This window comes from Colletotrichum tamarilloi (genome assembly GCF_030869305.1).
Source record: "Colletotrichum tamarilloi strain Tom-12 chromosome Unknown Scaffold_2.1, whole genome shotgun sequence".
Lineage (NCBI taxonomy): Eukaryota > Fungi > Ascomycota > Sordariomycetes > Glomerellales > Glomerellaceae > Colletotrichum > Colletotrichum tamarilloi.
The window spans coordinates 1,082,949-1,101,820 of record NW_026849385.1 but is presented as its reverse complement, the minus strand read 5'-3'; the positions used below and the strand labels follow the sequence as shown (position 1 = coordinate 1,101,820).

Here is an 18,872-nt window from a genome sequence, read left to right as displayed (position 1 = left end):
TTGAAGCCATAGGGCAGACGACTCTGCTTGAACCGCTCCCTCAAAGGGGCGAAATAAGGACGAGATCCCCTGGAAAAGCAAGTAAGGAGCACTCTTCGTCTTCGCATTAGGTATTTGTAGAGAAAGATGGCATACCGACCCGTGACCACATAGGTAGCCGTACTGATGATACCTCAGACACTTTACAAAGGCTTCATCCCATGGCATATTCCACCGCCTGAATACACAAAAAAACCATATAGGTCCCGCCAACTCCAATCCTGTCACCAGCCAGCAGGCGCCCGTCTAGGTCGACGGGTCAGGTCAAACTGGCTGGGTGGTGGGATGGTTCAAGGTCAATGATCAAATTCTACGCCCAATAGCCTACTCGACGACAGGCTCCGAGTTCGAGTTCGATTCCCAGCATGAGCACCAAGAGATTAGCCCCCAATTCGTCACCGGGGGGAGGGGGTGAACTATTTTCTTTTTAGTTCGTCATCCCAATTAATTTTCTTTTGATAGCTTTACACTATCTATCTAGTACTTCAACACATACTTCGAATGCGACTGCTTCCCCACTGCATTACCTCAACGGCTGGGAGTGCAAGAACGCCTCCACTCAATTAGCATGTCACCACCGTCCACTGCTCCACGGGTGCGGAAGGCGGGGTAGATCACGCTAGTAGTGGGGTGCGGAGCTCCTAAGCTCCTTATCTTATCGGCAACGCCCTCCGTTGTAAGGTATCCCGTTGACGTCGATACCTACCGATATCATTTGTCATCGGATCATCGCGTTCAATTCATGATCTTTAGTCTTCGTCTATACCCTTGAACTCTGCTTCAAACTCTGCTTCAGCCTTGCAAGGACGCTCTCTGATATTTTCAATTGCAAAAGTGAACCAAGACTCCTGCCTGAATAATCTTCGAGAACTCACTCCAACATCCTTGAGGTCTACCGTCATAATGGCTTCAGACTCACGAGACCGCGGCATCCGCATCGCCATCGACCGCGGCGGTACCTTCACCGACTGCGTCGGCGAGCTCAATGGGAAAGAGACAATCATCAAGCTCCTATCCGAAGACCCAGCCAACTATGAAGATGCGCCCCTCGAGGGAATCCGGCGCATCATGTCGCACTTCCTCGGAAGGGAAATCCCCCGCGGCGAGGCCCTCGACACAAAGAGAATCGATTCCATCCGCATGGGAACCACCGTAGCCACGAACGCTTTGCTGGAGCGCAAGGGCGAGAAGATCGCCATGGTCGTGACAAAGGGGTTCAAGGACTGCCTCGCCATCGGCAATCAGAGCAGGCCCAAGATCTTTGACTTGGCGATTCGGAAGCCGGATGTGCTATATGAGAGGGTCGTCGAGGTTGATGAGCGCGTTACGCTGGAGGATTATGCGGAGGACCCGACGAGGCATTTGACTGAAGTGTCTGCCAAGGCTGGAACGCCAGAGGCAGCTCGAGAGGAGCTTGTTCAGGGGACCTCGGGGGAGGCTGTGAGGATATTGCAGCGTCCCGAGGCACAAACTATCAAGAGTCAGTTGCAGGAGGTCTACGACTCGGGTATCCGCAGTATTGCGGTGTGTTTAATGCACGGCTACACCTTCCCCGACCACGAAGCCTTGGTCGGCAAGATTGCAAAGGAAATTGGTTTCAAACACATTTCTCTCAGTCACGAACTCATGCCCATGATCAAGCTGGTCTCGCGAGCGACATCTGTTTGCGCGGATGCATATCTGACGCCAGCAATCAAAAAGTACATCTCGGGTTTCCAGGCTGGATTCGAAGGTGGTCTGGGGACGAGGAGCGTTCAGCAAGAAGAAGGTACCAAGGGCGCCCGATGCGAATTCATGCAAAGCGACGGCGGCCTGGTTGACGTGGAGAACTTCACCGGACTCAAAGCCATTCTATCCGGTCCGGCCGGCGGTGTTGTGGGATACGCCATCACGTCGTACGATGAAGAGACAAAGATCCCCGTGATTGGATTCGACATGGGCGGCACGAGCACCGACGTCTCTCGGTTCGGCGAGGGGCGGTACGAGCATGTGTTTGAGACGACCACCGCTGGTGTGACTATTCAGTCGCCGCAGCTGGACATCAACACGGTCGCAGCGGGCGGCGGCTCTATGCTTTTCTGGAAGAATGGGCTGTTTGTCGTGGGGCCGGAGTCTGCCGGCGCGCATCCGGGTCCAGCGTGTTATAGAAAGGGGGGCCCGGCGACTGTGACTGATGCTAATCTCTACCTTGGTCGTTTGCTTCCTGAGTTCTTTCCCAAGATCTTTGGCGAGAATGAAGATCAGGGTCTTGATCCTGAGGCCAGCAAGAAGGTCCTGCAGGGACTGGCAGACCAGGTAAACAAGGAGACTGGAAAGAGTATGAGCGTCGACGAGGTGGCGTACGGATTCTTGACCGTTGCGAATGAGACTATGACGAGACCCATCAGGTCCATTACGGAAGCCAAGGGCCACGATTCTTCCAAGCACCGCTTGGCGACATTTGGTGGTGCCGGCGGACAGCACGCTGTTGCCATTGCCGAGGCTCTCGGTATTCAGCAAATTCTCATCCATAGGTACTCTTCTGTACTATCAGCCTACGGCATGGCACTTGCGGACGTCGTGGACGAGCGCCAGGAGCCCGATTCCAAGGTCTGGGAGTACCCCGGCAAGGCAGTGGACGAGCTGAAGAGCAAGATGGAGAAGCTCAAGGACAAGTCCCGCAAGGCATTGCGCGACCAGGGCTTCGATGAGAAGGAAATCGTGTTTGAGGAGTACCTCAACATGAGGTACAGGGGTACCGAGTCGGCGTTGATGATCATCAGGCCCGATCAGGACGAGCAGAAGGACGCAAAGGAATGGGACTATGGCACGGCCTTTATTCAGCAGCACCGTTACGAGTTTGGGTTCACCCTCGACGATCGAGATATTATTGTCGATGACGTGCGCGTTCGCGGTATTGGAAAGAGCTTTAGGCATGCGGAGAAGACGGTGGACCAACAGCTCAAGGAGTTGAAGCGCACAGATGTGGAGCAGAGCAAGGCGCATAACCGACAGCAGGTGTATTTCGAGGAAGGCCGACTCGATACCCCGGTGTACAAGCTTGAGGACTTGGGCACCGGCGAGACTATTAAGGGACCTGCCATGCTCGCTGATGGTACGCAGACCATCGTGGTTACGCCAAAAGCTACTGCGCTGGTTCTTGATACCCACGTCGTGATTGACATTGAGAAGGAAGGATCTAAAGAAGATGAGTGTGTAAGATCAAGACTGATTCGAAAGCATGAAGCTGACCTGTGATTATAGGGCGTCAAAGAACCAAGGCGAACGAGAAGTCGACCCGATTATGCTGAGCATTTTCGGTCATCGATTCATGGCTATTGCAGAACAAATGGGCAGAGCACTCCAGAAAACCAGTGTCAGCACCAACGTCAAGGAGAGACTCGATTTCTCCTGCGCCATCTTTGACGCGACGGGCGGTCTCGTAGCTAACGCGCCCCATCTTCCCGTTCATCTGGGCTCAATGTCCACCTGCGTCAAGCGGCAAGCCGAAATCTGGAAAGGTGATTTAAAGAAGGGCGACGTCATCATTTCCAATCATCCTTCCTACGGAGGCACCCATTTGCCGGACATCACCCTCGTGATGCCGGCTTTCAACGACAAGGGCGACAAGATCCTCTTCTATGCCGCGTCAAGAGCGCATCATGCGGATATCGGAGGTATCACGGCTGGTAGTATGCCCCCTCACTCAAAGGAGCTGTTTCAGGAGGGCGCTGCAATCAAGAGCGAGAAGCTTGTTAGCGAAGGACGTTTCGATGAAAAGAGAGTGACGGAGTTGTTGTATAACGAGCCTGCCCAATACCCCGGATGCAGCGGAACCCGCTGCCTAGCCGATAACATCAATGACCTGAGAGCCCAGGTCTCGGCGAATCAGAAAGGTATCGCGCTGATTGAGGGCCTAATTGCAGAGTACGGCGAGGAGACTGTGCAGTTCTACATGGTTCACATCCAGAACAACGCTGAGCTGTGCGTCCGCACCCTACTGAAGGAAGTCAGTAAGCGATTCGAAGGTAAAGACCTGCAGGCGGTGGACTTCATGGACGATGGCAGCCCGATTCGTCTCAAGGTCACTATCGACGCCGACAAGGGCGAGGCGGTGTTTGATTTTGAGGGCACCGGACCCGAAGTCTACGGCAACGTCAACGCCCCCGAGGCCGTGACGTACAGCGCGATCATCTACTGCCTTCGGTGTCTCATTTCGGAGGACATACCACTGAACCAGGGATGCCTAAAGCCCATCAACGTCAAGATTCCGCCTAAATCGCTTTTGTCACCATCAGACGGCGCGGCGGTTGTAGGCGGCAACGTCCTGACGAGCCAGCGCGTGACGGACGTCATCTTCAAAGCCTTCCAGGCGTGTGCGGCGAGTCAGGGCGACTGCAATAACCTTACGTTCGGGTTCGGCGGCAACGTGACGGGGCAGAAGGAGGTGAAGGGGTTCGGGTACTACGAGACGATTGCGGGCGGCAGCGGCGCGGGACCGACCTGGGAGGGTACGAGTGGTGTGCACACGCACATGACGAATACCCGTATTACCGACTCGGAAGTATTTGAGAGGCGGTATCCTGTGATCTTGAGGGAATTTTCATTGAGGAAGGGGTCTGGTGGTGACGGGCAGCATCGGGGCGGTGATGGCGTCGTGAGGGATATTGAGTTCCGGATTCCTGTGCAGGTGTCGATTCTGAGCGAGAGGCGGGTGTATAGACCGTATGGGCTCGCTGGTGGCGAAGACGCTGAGGCTGGATTGAATGTGTGGGTGAGGAAAGTTGAGAAGGGGAGCTGGGAGAAGTCGTTGAAGAGGTTGAAGGGTGCTGCTGGGGAGGCCAAGGGAGACGAGGAGGTGGAGTATGAGGAGCGGAGGTTTAATCTCGGAGCGAAGAATAGCGCGCCTATGAAGCCTGGGGAGAGGATTATCATCAACACGCCTGGTGGTGGCGGTTGGGGTAAGGTTGGGGCTGAGAAGGGGGTTAGTAATAAGAGAGATCCGACGGATGGATGGAGGAAGGGAAGTCATGCGAATAGGGAGGATACTGCTCTGCAGGTCTAGGAGGGGCTTCGATGGGAATCTCTTAGGGTCGTTTCGAAGTGAGCTCGTTTGTGCGTAGGTAGGAAAGCCCCAGTCACATTGACCTTGCCGAATGGCTCGGCCTACGTATAAAATGGGGATGGTTGTGTGAATCTTGGTCGCTTTATCCGCAATCAACTTCGTCAGTGTCGGTGTCTAGATTTTGAAGTACGCTATGGTCTTCGACTTTGCAAAGATCACGTCCCTTTGCTGTCCATCATGTTTACACGTCGGTTGGTATTGCCATTATACCTATTAGGTAAGGGACATCTCCGTAGACCTTTATCTGTCCAGAGCGAGATATTCAATGTGGAATAAGAAAAGAAAGCCGAGGGCCTGTGATGTTTTGATTGGAGTTGAGTTTGCTGAGTTAGGTTGTTTCGAGGTAGAATGAGGTAGCCGCTTCGCGCTTATCGGCAGGTCTCGAGGCACTCACTCACACCATGATTACTCTTAGATGTACTTCCAACGCGTCCAAGTGTGCCCGCTGTTAACAAGGAATCCAGAATACCATTGGACTTTTATATCATTACGAGACAAATATTTACTCGGAAGAGTTGAGATATGCGAGCCCTAATTACTCGCCTTACGGAACAGTAAGCATCAAGAACATGGTCACAGGTTGTATGTTCAGCAATCCCTTCTGTATTCCTACTCTATCATACTGAGAAGAATATCTCCTAGGGACTACCGACTACTTGTAGTAGTAATGATCCTCCACTCCATCTCTCACGCCCATCGAGGAGTCTCAAGCCTCCATCGCGATTGTGGCAGTAGGCATCTGAGCCTCAGCCGTCGGAGTCGCGGCGGTCTCGAACAGACTCGTCTGAGTCTGAATAGCGGAGTCCGCCTTGCTTTCAGCAGTGGGCGTAGGCTCGACTCGCTCCTCTATGCTGGGGTTGGCGGTCTGCAGCGGCAGGGAAGGAGGTTCAGCTTGTTTGATGCTCTCCTTTGCGGCCTCGTCGAGCATGAGGGGCTCGGAACCTTGCCCATTCTTGTCTTCCACGACGTGGGAGTTGTCCACCTTGTCGGCTCTGTCACCTGTGCGGCGGTTGGCGAAGGATGTGGAGTCTCCGAGCTCGCGGCTCTCAATGAGCTTGAGGGCCGGGAGGGCCCAGTTCCAGGCCACGGCCTCGTCGGTCGGGATAGCCTTGGCTGCGGTGTCGTGGGTGAGAGTGAGTGTGGGTGCAGCGATGGCGGAGCTGCTGGGTGCTGGAGTGACCAGGGTGCTGAAGGTGTTACTTATGGTTGGGACAACCAGAGCCGGGGTTTCAATGGAAGGGGGAGCAGAAATGTTCTCCTCTTCTTTGATGTTGGGACCGTCTTCCTTGCCCTTGATGTTCGAATTCATGAGGTCGAGGGCGGTTGCTGCCCAGTCCCAGTTCATTGCCTCAGATGGGACGTTGTCCGAAGAAGAGGGTGCAGCAACGGCGATTGTAGAGGAGCTGCTGACGACTGAACTGATAGTAGGAGTGGGGGTAATGCCAGTAGTGGTGGGAATAGCCCCGACTGGGATAGCGATGGCTGAGGTTGTGGCAGCAAGGGCCAGGGTGAGGAAGTAGAGAGTGGAAGTCTGAGAAGGCATCTTGAAGACTTTGGTTGGTTGGTTGTTTGTTTGCAGTTGGATATGTAAGTCGATGAGTTGTGGTAGCGTGTAAGTGAGAGATGATCGATCAACTTGAGGAAGATGTGTGATGTAATGGGTTGGGAGACTGATGAGATTCTGATCCTGGAAGAGAATCGGCCTCGTTAATATAGCTTTCTGGAAGACAATTTTCGGAGAAAGCTTTGAAGAAACCCCAGAGTCACGAGAAGGTCCGCAAAATACTAGCCATCATGGTGTTTTCACGGAAGTTTATCATTCAAATCCCAGGAATGGATTCAAGGTTGCGGACGATGGTTGCGGATGCCAGGGCAAGGTTCAGATACCTTGCCGGTAGGCCAAAATGGTTCAGCCACCTCAGAGCCGTTACAGGACGGTGAATTCCATCGTGATTACATCGTGCAAACATCTTGAAGCCCGAGCATGAGTTCCCTAGGGGCCAGCTAAGTACGAGCACGTCGACGCATTCGCCAAAGGCAACCATCTCGAAAACTTTGAATCGTTAAAGATTGCATCACATCGAAGCTTAATTAAGTCCTGTAGCATTCATGTCCAACCCGGCCGCTATGCTCCCAGCCCTACGCACCTCATCTGGGCAACTCAGTGTTGGTTCTAGGTGGCAACGGTTTGCGCTTAACCCCTCCCGAAAATGACCTCGTCTCCGCCCCGGCCGGTCTCCGATCTTCATTACCATCCCCAATACTACTTAATCTGATGTAGTTACTTTGATTCACCAAGTTTCTCGAAGAATCAGACTGTCCTTGTGCTCCGGAAAGTGTCGATGGCGGTTTCTCTTTGTTGAGTACAACCTTGTACTGATCGTCTATCCGCTTGCCAACGCCGAGCTCGATGCCGACTAGGAGAATCAAAAGGTCAATCATTGTGCCAAAATCATAATTTTCATATCGCAATATGTGAGAGTCGGACTTACAAATGTTATAGTAGATGTACTTGGATAGCACCGGTGCCCAGACCAGAACCGCCACAACCTGACCAAAAGTCCACTGTTCTTTACTACCTACTGCGTCTCCAGCAAAGCGATTCACTTGAACAATGTTGAGTAGCACTGTATAAGCTATCACAGTAACCAAGATGAACCACAGAATCTTTCCCAAGAAAGAGAATGTTTTGATAACCCAAGCTGGTATTCGAATCTCACGCCCTCTCCGAGCGTGGTATGTCGAGGCTATCATCTTGCTAAGACGAGGATCATGGCTCAGATGGTCCATCGTCAAAAAGAGCATGACTGACGTATAGATGGAAAATTGAACTATTGGTATTACAGGGCTTACTCCATAAACGTAGCTGCTGTATACGTTATTGCCATATTCAGCCTGCGTGCAAGTTTGCAGAATGCTGTGCCTCCCGCCGCAGGCCTCGTACTCAGGGGACGGATCCGAAACGAGCTTTGGCGTCGGAAGATTGAGCATCTGTATGATGGAACACAGGACATAGACTATGACTGTTAGAACGAACGTATACCACCAGTACATGCCTCTGCGTTGCATGATGGCTTGCGTGACAAGAACCAGCAGCGTGTTGGCACTCGCAAAGACTTTGGCAGCACCGACGTCGACTCGGATGGCGAGAGACTGTTTGTTCATGATGACCATGGTTAAGGTCGCCGCCTCAATAGCCATAACGAAAAATGCCTGTGTTTCTTGGAACTCGACCATGGTTGAACGCAAGGCCACGCAGAAACGAGTCGAGCGCAGGTGCGCGAAGGTCGAGCGCAGTCTGTCCATCTCGGTCTCTGAGCGCTTTCGAAAAAGCCTCAAGCACCACCTGAAAGCAAGCAACATGCCGAAAAAGGTGGAGGAGTCAGGCTGATGAGGGAGTAGGCCGCAGAAGATGAAGAACCAAATGCTCAATGCGACCTGTATGTAATAGGACACAGCAATCTACCACGTCATCAGCCACAGGGTTTCCCATCTCTCGTATCAAGTTTGGACTTACACCAGGACCAGCAATGTCGGCTTGCGGCCCATTTGAGAATACGGAACACAAGTCCTGGAGGGAATTCAAGACCTCATCCATTTCACCAGCTCTGACTTGGCCCCGTGTTAGCTTCGCGACGCCGGGATCGCACTCTCCCAGAGGATTTCCTCCGGCGCAGGAAATTTCGATACAACCAAGAATCTGCTCAAAGACTTTTGTGGCATTAAAAGCCATCAAAGAGTCCAAATTTATCTTTGATATCGTTTCATTGACGCTGTAGTCGGTGTCAATTTTCTCACTTTGCACGAGAAATGCCGAGGTCGCGATGGCGGCGCATCCGTATAAGTTTGCAGTGGAAGGCCTTCGTCCCGTACTGGAGTAATCGAACAGAACCTTCGTGTCGTAACAATCTTTCTGGGCATCGAAGTTGTCTGATGAGTGGTTCCATCGTCCTGGTAGATTGACAGTGATTATGGGGTACTCCGGATTCTTTGCTGCTCTATAGATAGAGGACACATATCCGGCCCAATCCGGACCGTCAGAGTAGTAACCCCTACTAGACGTACCAGAGTTGGAATAGCCAACCACAGAGTGATAGTAACCAGTGCCAGAGTCTGAATAAGACCATCCCATACTCATAGTATGATTTGTCGCCATGTCGAAGCGATTTCTCGGGATTCGGGTTTCTCTCAGATGCCAGTCAATGGTGCGCAACTTTCCAAAGATTGTAGTGAAAGATCTCAGTTAATTCTTCTTCGACATCGCGGGTTCTGTTGCTTCTGAGTGATGAGCTAGAAGTTGAAAACAAAGTTTTGTGATATCAGGCTGTCCGAACGACGACACTAAATATCAAAAGAGATCCATTCGGGAAGACTGTACCTTCGTCGCGCAGCTGCTACGTTCCTTCCAAGTTCCAGCCCCTCCTTGGCGACACCAATGCCATCAGGCTGCGTGCTTACTTGCATATTGTGTACGTCGCGCAGAACCACAGCCAATTAGCGCGCGAAGGAATATCGTCAAAATCAGGCTGCGGGGGCCAAAAAGCTCCCTTGATCCAATGGGTATGAAGAGAGAATCTCGGCTGTATGCCAGTGACCGGAACGTTTTATTTTTACATACATCTTGTGTCTCACTGTCACTCGAACCCGGCATCGCCCATCTCAGCCTGTTCGGGTGCCGCATAGGCAACAGCAATCTGGGAGTATCGTGGAACACACGACTGCTGAATTCTCCCTGCACACAGTAGAACACTTACTGAGCCGCATGGAACCATTTGACGTCGGCTTCATGACCGGGACACCAGTGTAGTAGGAATGTGTCGATCGTTGTGTGGTACTCTGCCCAGGGCTTCACAGGCTTTCTACAGCGATGCCTTGAGTATGGCGGACTTTGGGGTTGAATCAAGAAAAAAGTATGTCCAATGAGCGACACGCGCTGGGGTTAAAAGGCTGTCAGCCGGTGGAGTGCCTCTCGAGTCTCGAACTGTTTCCTCTATGCCATCATTCTCGGAGTCTTGTCTGTGGCATCCTAGTTATCTCTGTGATTAGCAACGTCCTCGTCATGTTATTCAAGCATCTGATTACATTGTCCCAGACCAAAAGAATCAGGTCTAGCATGAGAACTCACGTGTTACTTTAACTCACAAGAAAGGAAGGAGATGTGTAGCGTGACTGGCCTGGAACCACCTCGGCCAAGTAGCTGTGAGGGCGAAGGAATGGATTCTTAGGACTGGATGCTGGTGAGTGGAATAGTGATAAGACCCCTAAAGTAAGATGGCATTGAAGCAAAGATCTTATGTTGGATTTGACATCAGCCACAACGGCAGAGCCACTGGGTTGACAGGGAAGGTGGTGGATTGAAGACACTTGCGACAGAGGCAGCTGGGAAATGGGCCGCCACTTGATATAAAAGCGTCGAGAAGATTTCGCAGCAAATCTCTTCGTCAACCACCGCAGTGAGAAGATGGCTCACTGAGTGGCAAAGTTTCTCAAGGTATACGTCAGCAGAGGAGCAGGAGATTAAGTTATTCCACTAACTCCGAGATGTCCCTCACTTTAGCGGAGTGAGCACACATCTCGTCAAAAGCTCTCAGCTATATCGCCCTATTCTACACGGAATACCTTTCAACGGACAGATGATAGATATTAAACTCCGGGCTAGTTCGGATGATGTTTGCTATAAGAAACTACTAGGAAGATTCGCCTTCCCATCAAAACCTTCCATTGAAAGCCGAGGCAAAGCACTGGCAAAGGGACAGATTTTGCAATTATAGCAAGTAGGAAGAGAAAGATGTCGGTCATCAGTTACTTAAGAGAGGGAGCTACCAAACCGATCATGATGCCACTGAACCGTTGACTTACTTACCCAGTATTATAAGGCGCTTTCTATTCGGGACTTCGAAGAACAGAACTTAAGAGACAGGGATATCATACTTAAACTTGTCAAGGGGCATGGCGAACCTCAAAGGAATCAGCAAAGCCATTGAGCTGGCCCGCAAATCGGTTTCGATGCGATTCGACCCGCAAGCAAATAGAGCGGACAATCCCAGAGCATACAACCACGATAGATACTCGAGATTATGACTCTTTTTCTGGCAAGACCTCCTAAAAAAACTAGAGATTATTGTCCTAACAACCTAGGAAGGATGTGATTTTAACATGATTTCCCTCGCAGGCAAGTAAGTAGTACCGTCCCCTGGCATCTTGCTCTGAGATGATTTCACAGCGGGGCCGGTCGTCTAGTATAAAACGCCTCCAAAAGATCCTGTAGTAAGCTCCCCAAGCAAGACATGTGTTCTTTCCTTGTATCTCGGAGGGGAGTCATTGATTAACGAAGTGCCCGGAGGTCTACGACCAGACAAGGAACCAAGGAAACCATCTCGCTTCACCTACTCCCAAGACAAACTCTCACTGGCTAGACTCAACCCTAGTTCCTATCAAAACCTCTCCGCTCTTGACCCCTATTCCGTATTGCATATGTCACGCCAGACGGACGATACAAAATACTGATTCTCATTTCCGTCAAGTTATTGGGTATAGTACATTGACATCCGTTCGCTAAAAGGGGGGGCTCCAAGCTAACCTAACATAACCGTACAGAGTCCCCATATCAATCGATCATTGCTCATTCCCTACGACACCGCTCAGCGCGACAGGAAGTGGTTTGTCCGCTATCCAACTCGTGGAACGGAAATGCTTAAATAGGAAAACGGAACTAGAGAAGGAAGAAAGAAAACATCAAACGAGATATTAGTAAATGCGGGCTCGCTTGAATTCATATTCTCAAGCACGCGCCTATCCGATTTACACCGAAGCACGCACCTATACACGGCAACAGAGAGAGCTCTTGATCTACGGACGGCCATACTGGCTGCTTTTCTCCGTCACCATCGATGAGAAGCAGACTTGCAAGTCTCAAACTTCTAGAGGAAGCAGTCTTCAAAGCTGAAAATCGAATGGAATCAAGTCTGGCCAACAACATACAATTCTCGACTTCACAGTAAGCACGGGGAAACAAAACTTCAAGTCAGGGCACACAATTTCCTTGATAATGTACTACAATGCCCTTATTCCTCCCAATGTAACTTCTACAACTGTACTTTTTATTCGGATCCTCCTCCCTATCGCCCTGTCTCTCAGAGCCTCGGCCTCTGCCTCACTCTCCATCAATCCTCACAAATCCGCCCTCCTAGTGAGGATACGCAGTACACATAATCCTCGGCAACCTCGAGAGGAAACGAGTGAAGAAGAAAAACAAAACCAAAATAACAAGAATAGTGTCCCAACGCCGAGCCAAAAGAGCAATGCTATGCCTTACCTTTCTTTTTTGTGTCGCTACGCGAAACACCGACACTCCATCACATGTATGTCTGTTACAGACAAACAAGACATACACTTTCTCTCCGTCTAGTATAAGACTCAGACCAAATAACGGAGAATAAAAAACAAAAACACATGCTATGGCATTCTTCCATGATCCCTTTCAGTTGCGTTTCCATCATTGGCCTCATTTGGCGTTGGTAGACTTGTGGGTCTCCAGGGCGCTTGCCAGCGCCTTGGCAAAGTCCTCCGTCTTGACTTGCACCATCCAGGTCTCGAGGCCGTTGCCCGTCTCGTTCGAGGTCGTGAGCTTGACGTACTTCTTGTCCGCCTTGTATGTCTCAGAAGGCAGAACAGAGCGGTTGAGCACGACGTGCCCGCGAGGCTCCGCGCGCAGCAGCATGCGCACCGCGCCAGTGTTCTTGTGCTTCAGGACACGGAACGGGCCGACACCCTTGGTTGACCAAGGGCTCTTGTTCTTGGGCTTATCGTCGCCGCTGTCCTTGTCTTCTTCGGATCCGGCCGGAATGAACTTCATAATCTTGGCGCGAACGTCGTGGAGTACTTCCTCGTCTTCTTCGCCAGGGCCACCCTCAGTTAGCTTGAGCTGCTCGTGAGGCTTGCCATCAGCATCGTCGCCTTCACCACCAGCGGCCTTGTCGGCTTCCGTAGTCGGCTCGGGAGTGCCAGTGGCAGGAGTCGTAGCTAGGCTGGAGGCACCACCAAAGTTAAAGGGTGAATTAGTGCCAGTGGTAGAGGCACCCGCGGGGGGGTTCAGGTTACCGAACATACCACCAGAGGGAGGCTGGGCAGGCTTGGCACCGCCAAAGAGGTTGCTCGTAGGCGCCGGGGTTGACGCTCCAAAGAGCGGCTTCTGAGACGCAGGTGCCTGAGCACTGGCAGATCCATTAGCGGCACCGAAGGTAAAGGTGGGAGTCGAGGCAGCAGGGGCAGCAGGCTGAGCGGGAGCGCCGCCTCCAAACTGGAAGGGACTGCTGCTTGCCGCCGCAGGTGCAGGCGCGGACGAGCCACCGCCAAACTGGAACGGCGTAGAACTGCTTGAGGGGGCGGAAGATCCGCCGCCACCAAAGTTAAACATGCCGCCGGCCGAAGGCGCGGGAGCAGAACCCGAGCCGCTGCCGTTAGCAGATGCGAAGGGGTTGTTGAAGCTCGTGCCGCCACCGCCGGCGCTGAAGGTGAAGGATGAACCTCCGCCAGAGCCGAAGCTTGGAGGACCGCTAGAGCCGCCGTTTGTCTGAGGCGCAGGCGCAGCGCCTCCGAAGGGGTTAGCTGGGGCTGCACTCTGGGATCCACCAAAGTTGAACATGCCACCAGATGGTGCGGCCGGGGCAGAGGGAGCGGGTGCGTTGAACTGTCTCTTCGCCGGCGGGCCATCCTGCTTCATAGGGCTACCACCGAAGGGAGAACCAGCGGACTCGGTCGGCTTGCTGGCGCCGAAGCTGAAGGCAGGAGCCGCAGTGGGCGCGGGAGCAAACTGCGGGGCCTTGGAACCCTCGTCATTGGGCTTAGCACCGAAAAGGTTGGAGGTGCTCGACGCGGGTGCCGGGGCACCAAAGAGAGGGTTCGACTGGAAAGGAGTCGAAGTGCTCGATGTGCTGGCGCCGAAGAGGGGCTTAGCCGGTTCGGGAGCGGGAGTCTCCTGAGGCTTGCTGCCGCCAAAGAGTGTCGATGACTGCATGACGGAGCCCGCAGGCTTGTCTTGGGAACCAAAAAGGTTTGAAGCTGGGGCGGCAGGCTTGGGCTCTTCCGCTTTGGGAGCGGAAGCACCAAACGCGAAAGTCGGCGCAGCAGCCGCCTTGGGAGCTGCCTCGTCCTTCTTGGGTGCCTCAAACGGCTTCGACTGGAACCCGGAGAAGCCGCCAAAGGGGGACTTGGAAGGGCGCTGTGAGTCGTTCTCCTTGTCGGACTCCGCGCCCTTGTCCTCTTCAGGAGCAGACCGCTTCTCGGCCTTGGGCTTCTCATCTTGCTTCGGGGCGCCGAACAAGTTGGATGCAGGAGCTGCAGGAGCTGTAGGCTTAGCACCGAAGATGGAGCTCGATCCGTTTGTGGACGCACCGAAGAGTCCGTTGCTAGGCGCAGGGTTGGCATTGAATTTGATCGGGGAGTTGGGGTTCCAGGTGGCGTTGACCGGGGCCGGAGCAGCCTCCTTGGCCGGCGCAAAAGCTGGTTTTTCAGGGGCCGGGGCCGGCTCAGCCGAGTCCGCGCGGAGAGGCTGTCCATTGTTGCCCTTAGTCACGCGGTCGAACAGACTCTTAGTCCCGGAGGGCGTAGTCTCCCGGGCGTCGGACGAAGTGCTGGAAGGAGCAGTCGCGGCGCCAGCAGAGAATAGAGGCTTCTTAGCACCAAAGAGGTTGGACGCTGGCTGGCCCAACGGCGTTTCGGCACCACCACTAGCGGCAACGCTGGGTTCCGCCTCGTCATCGGAATCAGTCTCACTCTCTGCGTCGGCCTCCACACCGCTGTTCTTTGCCGAACTAGCATCAGACAGGTAGCCAAAGATGTTGGATGCCTGGGCAGGCTTGAGCTGTTTCTCGAAAACAGAGCGCGACAGGTCGTTGTTGGCGGGCTTGGGTGCCGCTCCGAAGAGGCTGCTGGGCTTGGCTTCCGCAGCCTTGGGGGCGGAGGCAGGGGCAGGTGCGGCCTTGGGCGTTGAAGAAGGGCCTTGGTTGTTGGCAATCTTTTCGAACATGCTCTTGGTAGCTGAGGGTGTCGAGGTAGACTTCTGCAACTTGCTGGGCTGGTTCTCATCCGACTCATCCTCAACAGTTGCCTTCCTCTTGTTCTTGACCGTAGCCGGCGTCGCCGGCTCTTCATCCTCTCTGTCCACAAGGCGCCTCTTGTTATTCTTATTGGGAGACGCGGACGAAAGGGCCGCGTCCTTGGGAGTCAGCTGGTCTTCAGCCTTGCGCTTGGAACGAGTAGTCTGCCTGGATGGGCTGGCATCCGCAACTTCCTCCTCGGGCTCAGGCAACCCATGTGCGGACCTCCACTTCTTTAAAACCTCCTCTGAGGGCTTGACGTTCTTGAACTCGTACAAGCCATATCTGAGCATAATCAAGCTCCGGCTCTTTTCGAATTCCTTTGCAAAGTTCATGATGTTGAGCTTCCAATCCTTCTTGGTGAAGATCTCGTTGGCGGCATATTTCAGGCGGCGAAGATCGAGAACGCAAAATAGCTGACGGCGCTGCAAGTCGTCGTACTCGGCCGGAACCAAGTGGCTGAGGTACTGGTCGGCGTACACGGTACCCTTAGCTTCGAGCTCAGGGGGGATATCTCGCGCGAGGACTTCGCCAGACAATTCGGGAGGCGGGGAAGGGATACGCATCTGGAAGAGATCGGCCGAGGTTGATTTGGCTGCCATGCCGCGAGGAGTCGCCTGGGCGATGTTCTCTCGATAGACCTTTTGAGAAGCCGGAGTCGCGCCGGGCGCGAAGACTTTCTTGGCGGTGCTCGCGGGCAAGCTCGGAGCGAAGGGGGTAGTGTTGGAGCTTGCGCTCAGAGTAGAGGAGCGGAAGAGGTTGCTCGCGGTGGAGATGGTGCTCGCGTTGAGGTTGCTCGATGGCATGGGGTCGCGATTCAAGACTCTCTGCGATGGAGCAGTCTTGGGGGTGCCGAGTCGCTTGTTCGGGTTCAGAGGCGAAGCTTGGTAGCTACGGTTCGCGAATTTGAGCGACGGACGGGGCCGCGGGGTGCTGTTTCTTTGGTCCATGATGATGTGCGACGACCAAAGAATCGATTTCTGGATTATAATTAGTCGTTGGTGATGAGGTTTGCGCCGGTCGACTCGGTCTCGGGGGGAGAGTCGCGTCTCGATTCACGCAGGATTCGCAGACAAAGCCAGGCGGGCAAGGAAAGGAAAGCAGGCGCAACTGCGAGAAGTAACTGCTAGAGGGTAGATGCGATTGGATTGAGAAAAACACTCAATGATGGCTGAAGCTTCGACTGCAACAAAACGCGATGGCGCAGCGATCAAGAAAGTGATGCTGAACAGCGCATCCAACACGCCTTTGATGGTAGTCTGGCTGGCAAAAGCACAGGAAGATTTTGGTGCTGGATGATTTTTGGTGTGGCTCGACCGGGCGACGGGTGACGGGGCCAGCTATTGGGAAAAAAACCAGGCCACACCTCAGTGCAGGGGGGCGCGAGCACGGTCGGGAAAGAGTGGGTCAGTTTTCTGCCGTTACTCAACCTCAGGCCAGCGTCACCGCCCTCAATTGGTCGCAAGTTGCGGATACCTAAAGTGCGAAGGAAGTGGCAGGTGCAACTGCGACAGAGACTGGGCGCTTCTGTTTGGTGGTCGGCGCTTGCAATTTTTCCTAGGGCGTTCCCCAGGACCCGGTCTTTCCTCAGGTCCCGCGTCACGATCCTCCAGCTTTCAACCAGTCGAACGAATGGAAGCTACGAGTAGCACTACGTACCTTCCCAGTAGTACCTTCTCAATGAACCTTAGGTAATTAACGTAGGTACGACGGAGCATTCGCTGGCCCAGGCGTTTTCCTCGAGTCTGCTGAGTCAGCTCACACCATGTGGCCCGTATCCAACCATACGAGACAGGTGTGCAGCTTGACTGCAACATACACCTTCGAATCTGCTGCACTCCTGACCCTTTTGCGTCTGCACCAAGAGACGTATGTCTGGCTGGTGCGACTGCGACACTGAAACCAGGGGAACACGGTTCCCCATATCGGACTGCAGCCTGGCTCACGAGACACTCACAAGTACCGAGACCCTGTAGCTTCTGCTTTGGTAAGCCAGCCTAAATCTAGCCATGTCTACTCGCTGGCACTCTTCAAGTCATGGGTATGCATATAAAGGGCATCGACTGGTCACCGCAGGCTTGTTCTCCATACGGTCAATAGTACCCAATCAACTATTGGCTAGATCCGGCTCACCACGGCCGGAGCCAGGAATGCACGTGAAGATGGCGGCGCCGGTGCTCCGACCCCTGATGGGCCTCCTGACTCGGGGCGGCAATACTCGGGGATTTCCACCATCTGAGGTCCAGCACCGTTGACGTTGCGGTCGAAGTCACGGAAACAATGATGATCTATGAAGCGCATCGGACGTCCGTTTAAAAAAAAAAAAAACTGACATTCGTAGAGTGCCAGCCTGTTTTTTTCGGGGGGCATATCCATAAGTTCAGTCCCGACGTCGAGAGATTCTTTCGTTCTTCAATGTCCCGCTACGATAGTCGGTCTCAGGCTATCACATGCTTTCCCCACGGCGTACACCATAATGAATAAACTGATAGATTAACACTACCGACTCTCTCGCAACTTTCCAAATGGATAACCCGTCAGCTTCACGGCAACGAATAACTGTCAAGGTGCTTATTGATTGATCATGGTCTCATTTCCTACGGCAACGCTACGTTTGGCGCGCATCCAGGTGCCAGCACTACTTGCCGGCCCAACTGGTAGGTTATGATACAGGGTATTACCAACAACGCAATATCCATTGCGACGCACATTTACAACTTGGCCTTGGACTGGGCCTTCTTCAGGATGGGCTCCATCCTGGTGGCCTTCATGACGTCGCCCTTGATCTTGAGCTTGCCGGACATGAAGAGCTTCTGGGCGTTAGCCTTGCCCTGGACGAGGTTGCCAAAGTCGGCGTCGGACAGAGACAGGGTGACTGAGTCGAGGTTAGTATTAACTGGCTGTATTGGAGAGGGAAGCACTCCACGCGCGGGTGACATACCGGTGGGCTTCTCGCCGGTGCCCTTGGCGACCGCGCCCTTCTCCTTGAGGTCAATGTGCCAGCTATCGGTCTCGCCGGCAGAGTTCTTCAGGGTGAAGGCGAAGATGGCGTTGCCCTGCTTGATGGCGTCCTTGCGGTCGGGCTCGCTGGAGCCGAGCGCATCGTTGATGGCGTCGAAGGCGGCCGAGGAAGGGAACTTGTCTAGAGGAAAGCAGCCAGAGTCAGTGCTGGGAACGATTGAGACCGAGACCGAGACATCCTGTTGGAGAGTCACGTACCGTTGGCGAGACCCATTGTGGTTATAGGATAGAGATACTTGGTGTAGAATGAGTCGAGATGGTATATATGATTGACAGTTGGATGTGATAGATCGCGAAAAGATTGCCGAAACGTGGGGGAAGGGACTCGGGATAGTTTAAGTAGTGAACAAAAAGGTGTCAACGGTAAGCCGTGCGTCGGAGGTTGGGGTCGTCGGACGGAGGAATAAAGAAACAGAGAGGAACGGAGGCGGAGTGATGGAAAGCTACTTGGCTAAGCGCACCGCAGCAATGACGCTCAGTCGTCGCATGTGAACCTCGGCGATTTAGCAGCACACGGCAGGGCGTCATGTGCCCGCGCGTGTCCTCACTGCTTGAGGTAGGTAAGGTAGCAACCTTAGGGAATTAGTGGGTCGTTCTTCCCCATGGTCCAC

At 53.4% G+C, this 18,872-nt stretch overlaps 6 protein-coding genes across 6 annotated transcripts; 1 reads left to right on the top strand and 5 right to left on the bottom strand.

The window, feature by feature from the left end:
• Nucleotides 1-942: 942 nt before the first annotated feature.
• Nucleotides 943-5,083, top strand: CTAM01_00989 (hydantoinase B/oxoprolinase; the record flags this gene model as incomplete). The annotated part of the gene is made up of 2 exons (XM_060517033.1): nt 943-3,230; nt 3,283-5,083. 2 exons carry the CDS (start codon nt 943-945, stop codon nt 5,081-5,083), a joined length of 4,089 nt encoding a protein of 1,362 aa, XP_060388495.1.
• Nucleotides 5,084-5,849: 766 nt separating this feature from the next.
• CTAM01_00988 (uncharacterized protein) lies at nt 5,850-6,686 on the bottom strand (the record flags this gene model as incomplete). Its single annotated transcript, XM_060517032.1, has 1 exon — nt 5,850-6,686. The coding sequence occupies one exon, from the start codon at nt 6,684-6,686 to the stop codon at nt 5,850-5,852; it is 837 nt and encodes a 278-aa protein (XP_060388494.1).
• Nucleotides 6,687-7,291: 605 nt separating this feature from the next.
• CTAM01_00987 (uncharacterized protein) lies at nt 7,292-9,299 on the bottom strand (the record flags this gene model as incomplete). Its single annotated transcript, XM_060517031.1, has 3 exons — nt 7,292-7,560; nt 7,636-8,605; nt 8,661-9,299. The coding sequence occupies 3 exons, from the start codon at nt 9,297-9,299 to the stop codon at nt 7,292-7,294; spliced, it is 1,878 nt and encodes a 625-aa protein (XP_060388493.1).
• Nucleotides 9,300-12,647: 3,348 nt separating this feature from the next.
• Nucleotides 12,648-16,190, bottom strand: CTAM01_00986 (RanBP1 domain-containing protein; the record flags this gene model as incomplete). The annotated part of the gene is made up of 1 exon (XM_060517030.1): nt 12,648-16,190. The coding sequence occupies one exon, from the start codon at nt 16,188-16,190 to the stop codon at nt 12,648-12,650; it is 3,543 nt and encodes a 1,180-aa protein (XP_060388492.1).
• A 1,168-nt stretch (nt 16,191-17,358) lies between these two features.
• Nucleotides 17,359-17,475, bottom strand: CTAM01_00985 (uncharacterized protein; the record flags this gene model as incomplete). Its single annotated transcript, XM_060517029.1, has 1 exon — nt 17,359-17,475. One exon carries the CDS (start codon nt 17,473-17,475, stop codon nt 17,359-17,361), a length of 117 nt encoding a protein of 38 aa, XP_060388491.1.
• Nucleotides 17,476-17,951: 476 nt separating this feature from the next.
• CTAM01_00984 (SCP-2 sterol transfer family protein) lies at nt 17,952-18,475 on the bottom strand (the record flags this gene model as incomplete). The annotated part of the gene is made up of 3 exons (XM_060517028.1): nt 17,952-18,115; nt 18,182-18,382; nt 18,460-18,475. The coding sequence occupies 3 exons, from the start codon at nt 18,473-18,475 to the stop codon at nt 17,952-17,954; spliced, it is 381 nt and encodes a 126-aa protein (XP_060388490.1).
• Between the last annotated feature and the right edge of the window lie 397 nt (nt 18,476-18,872).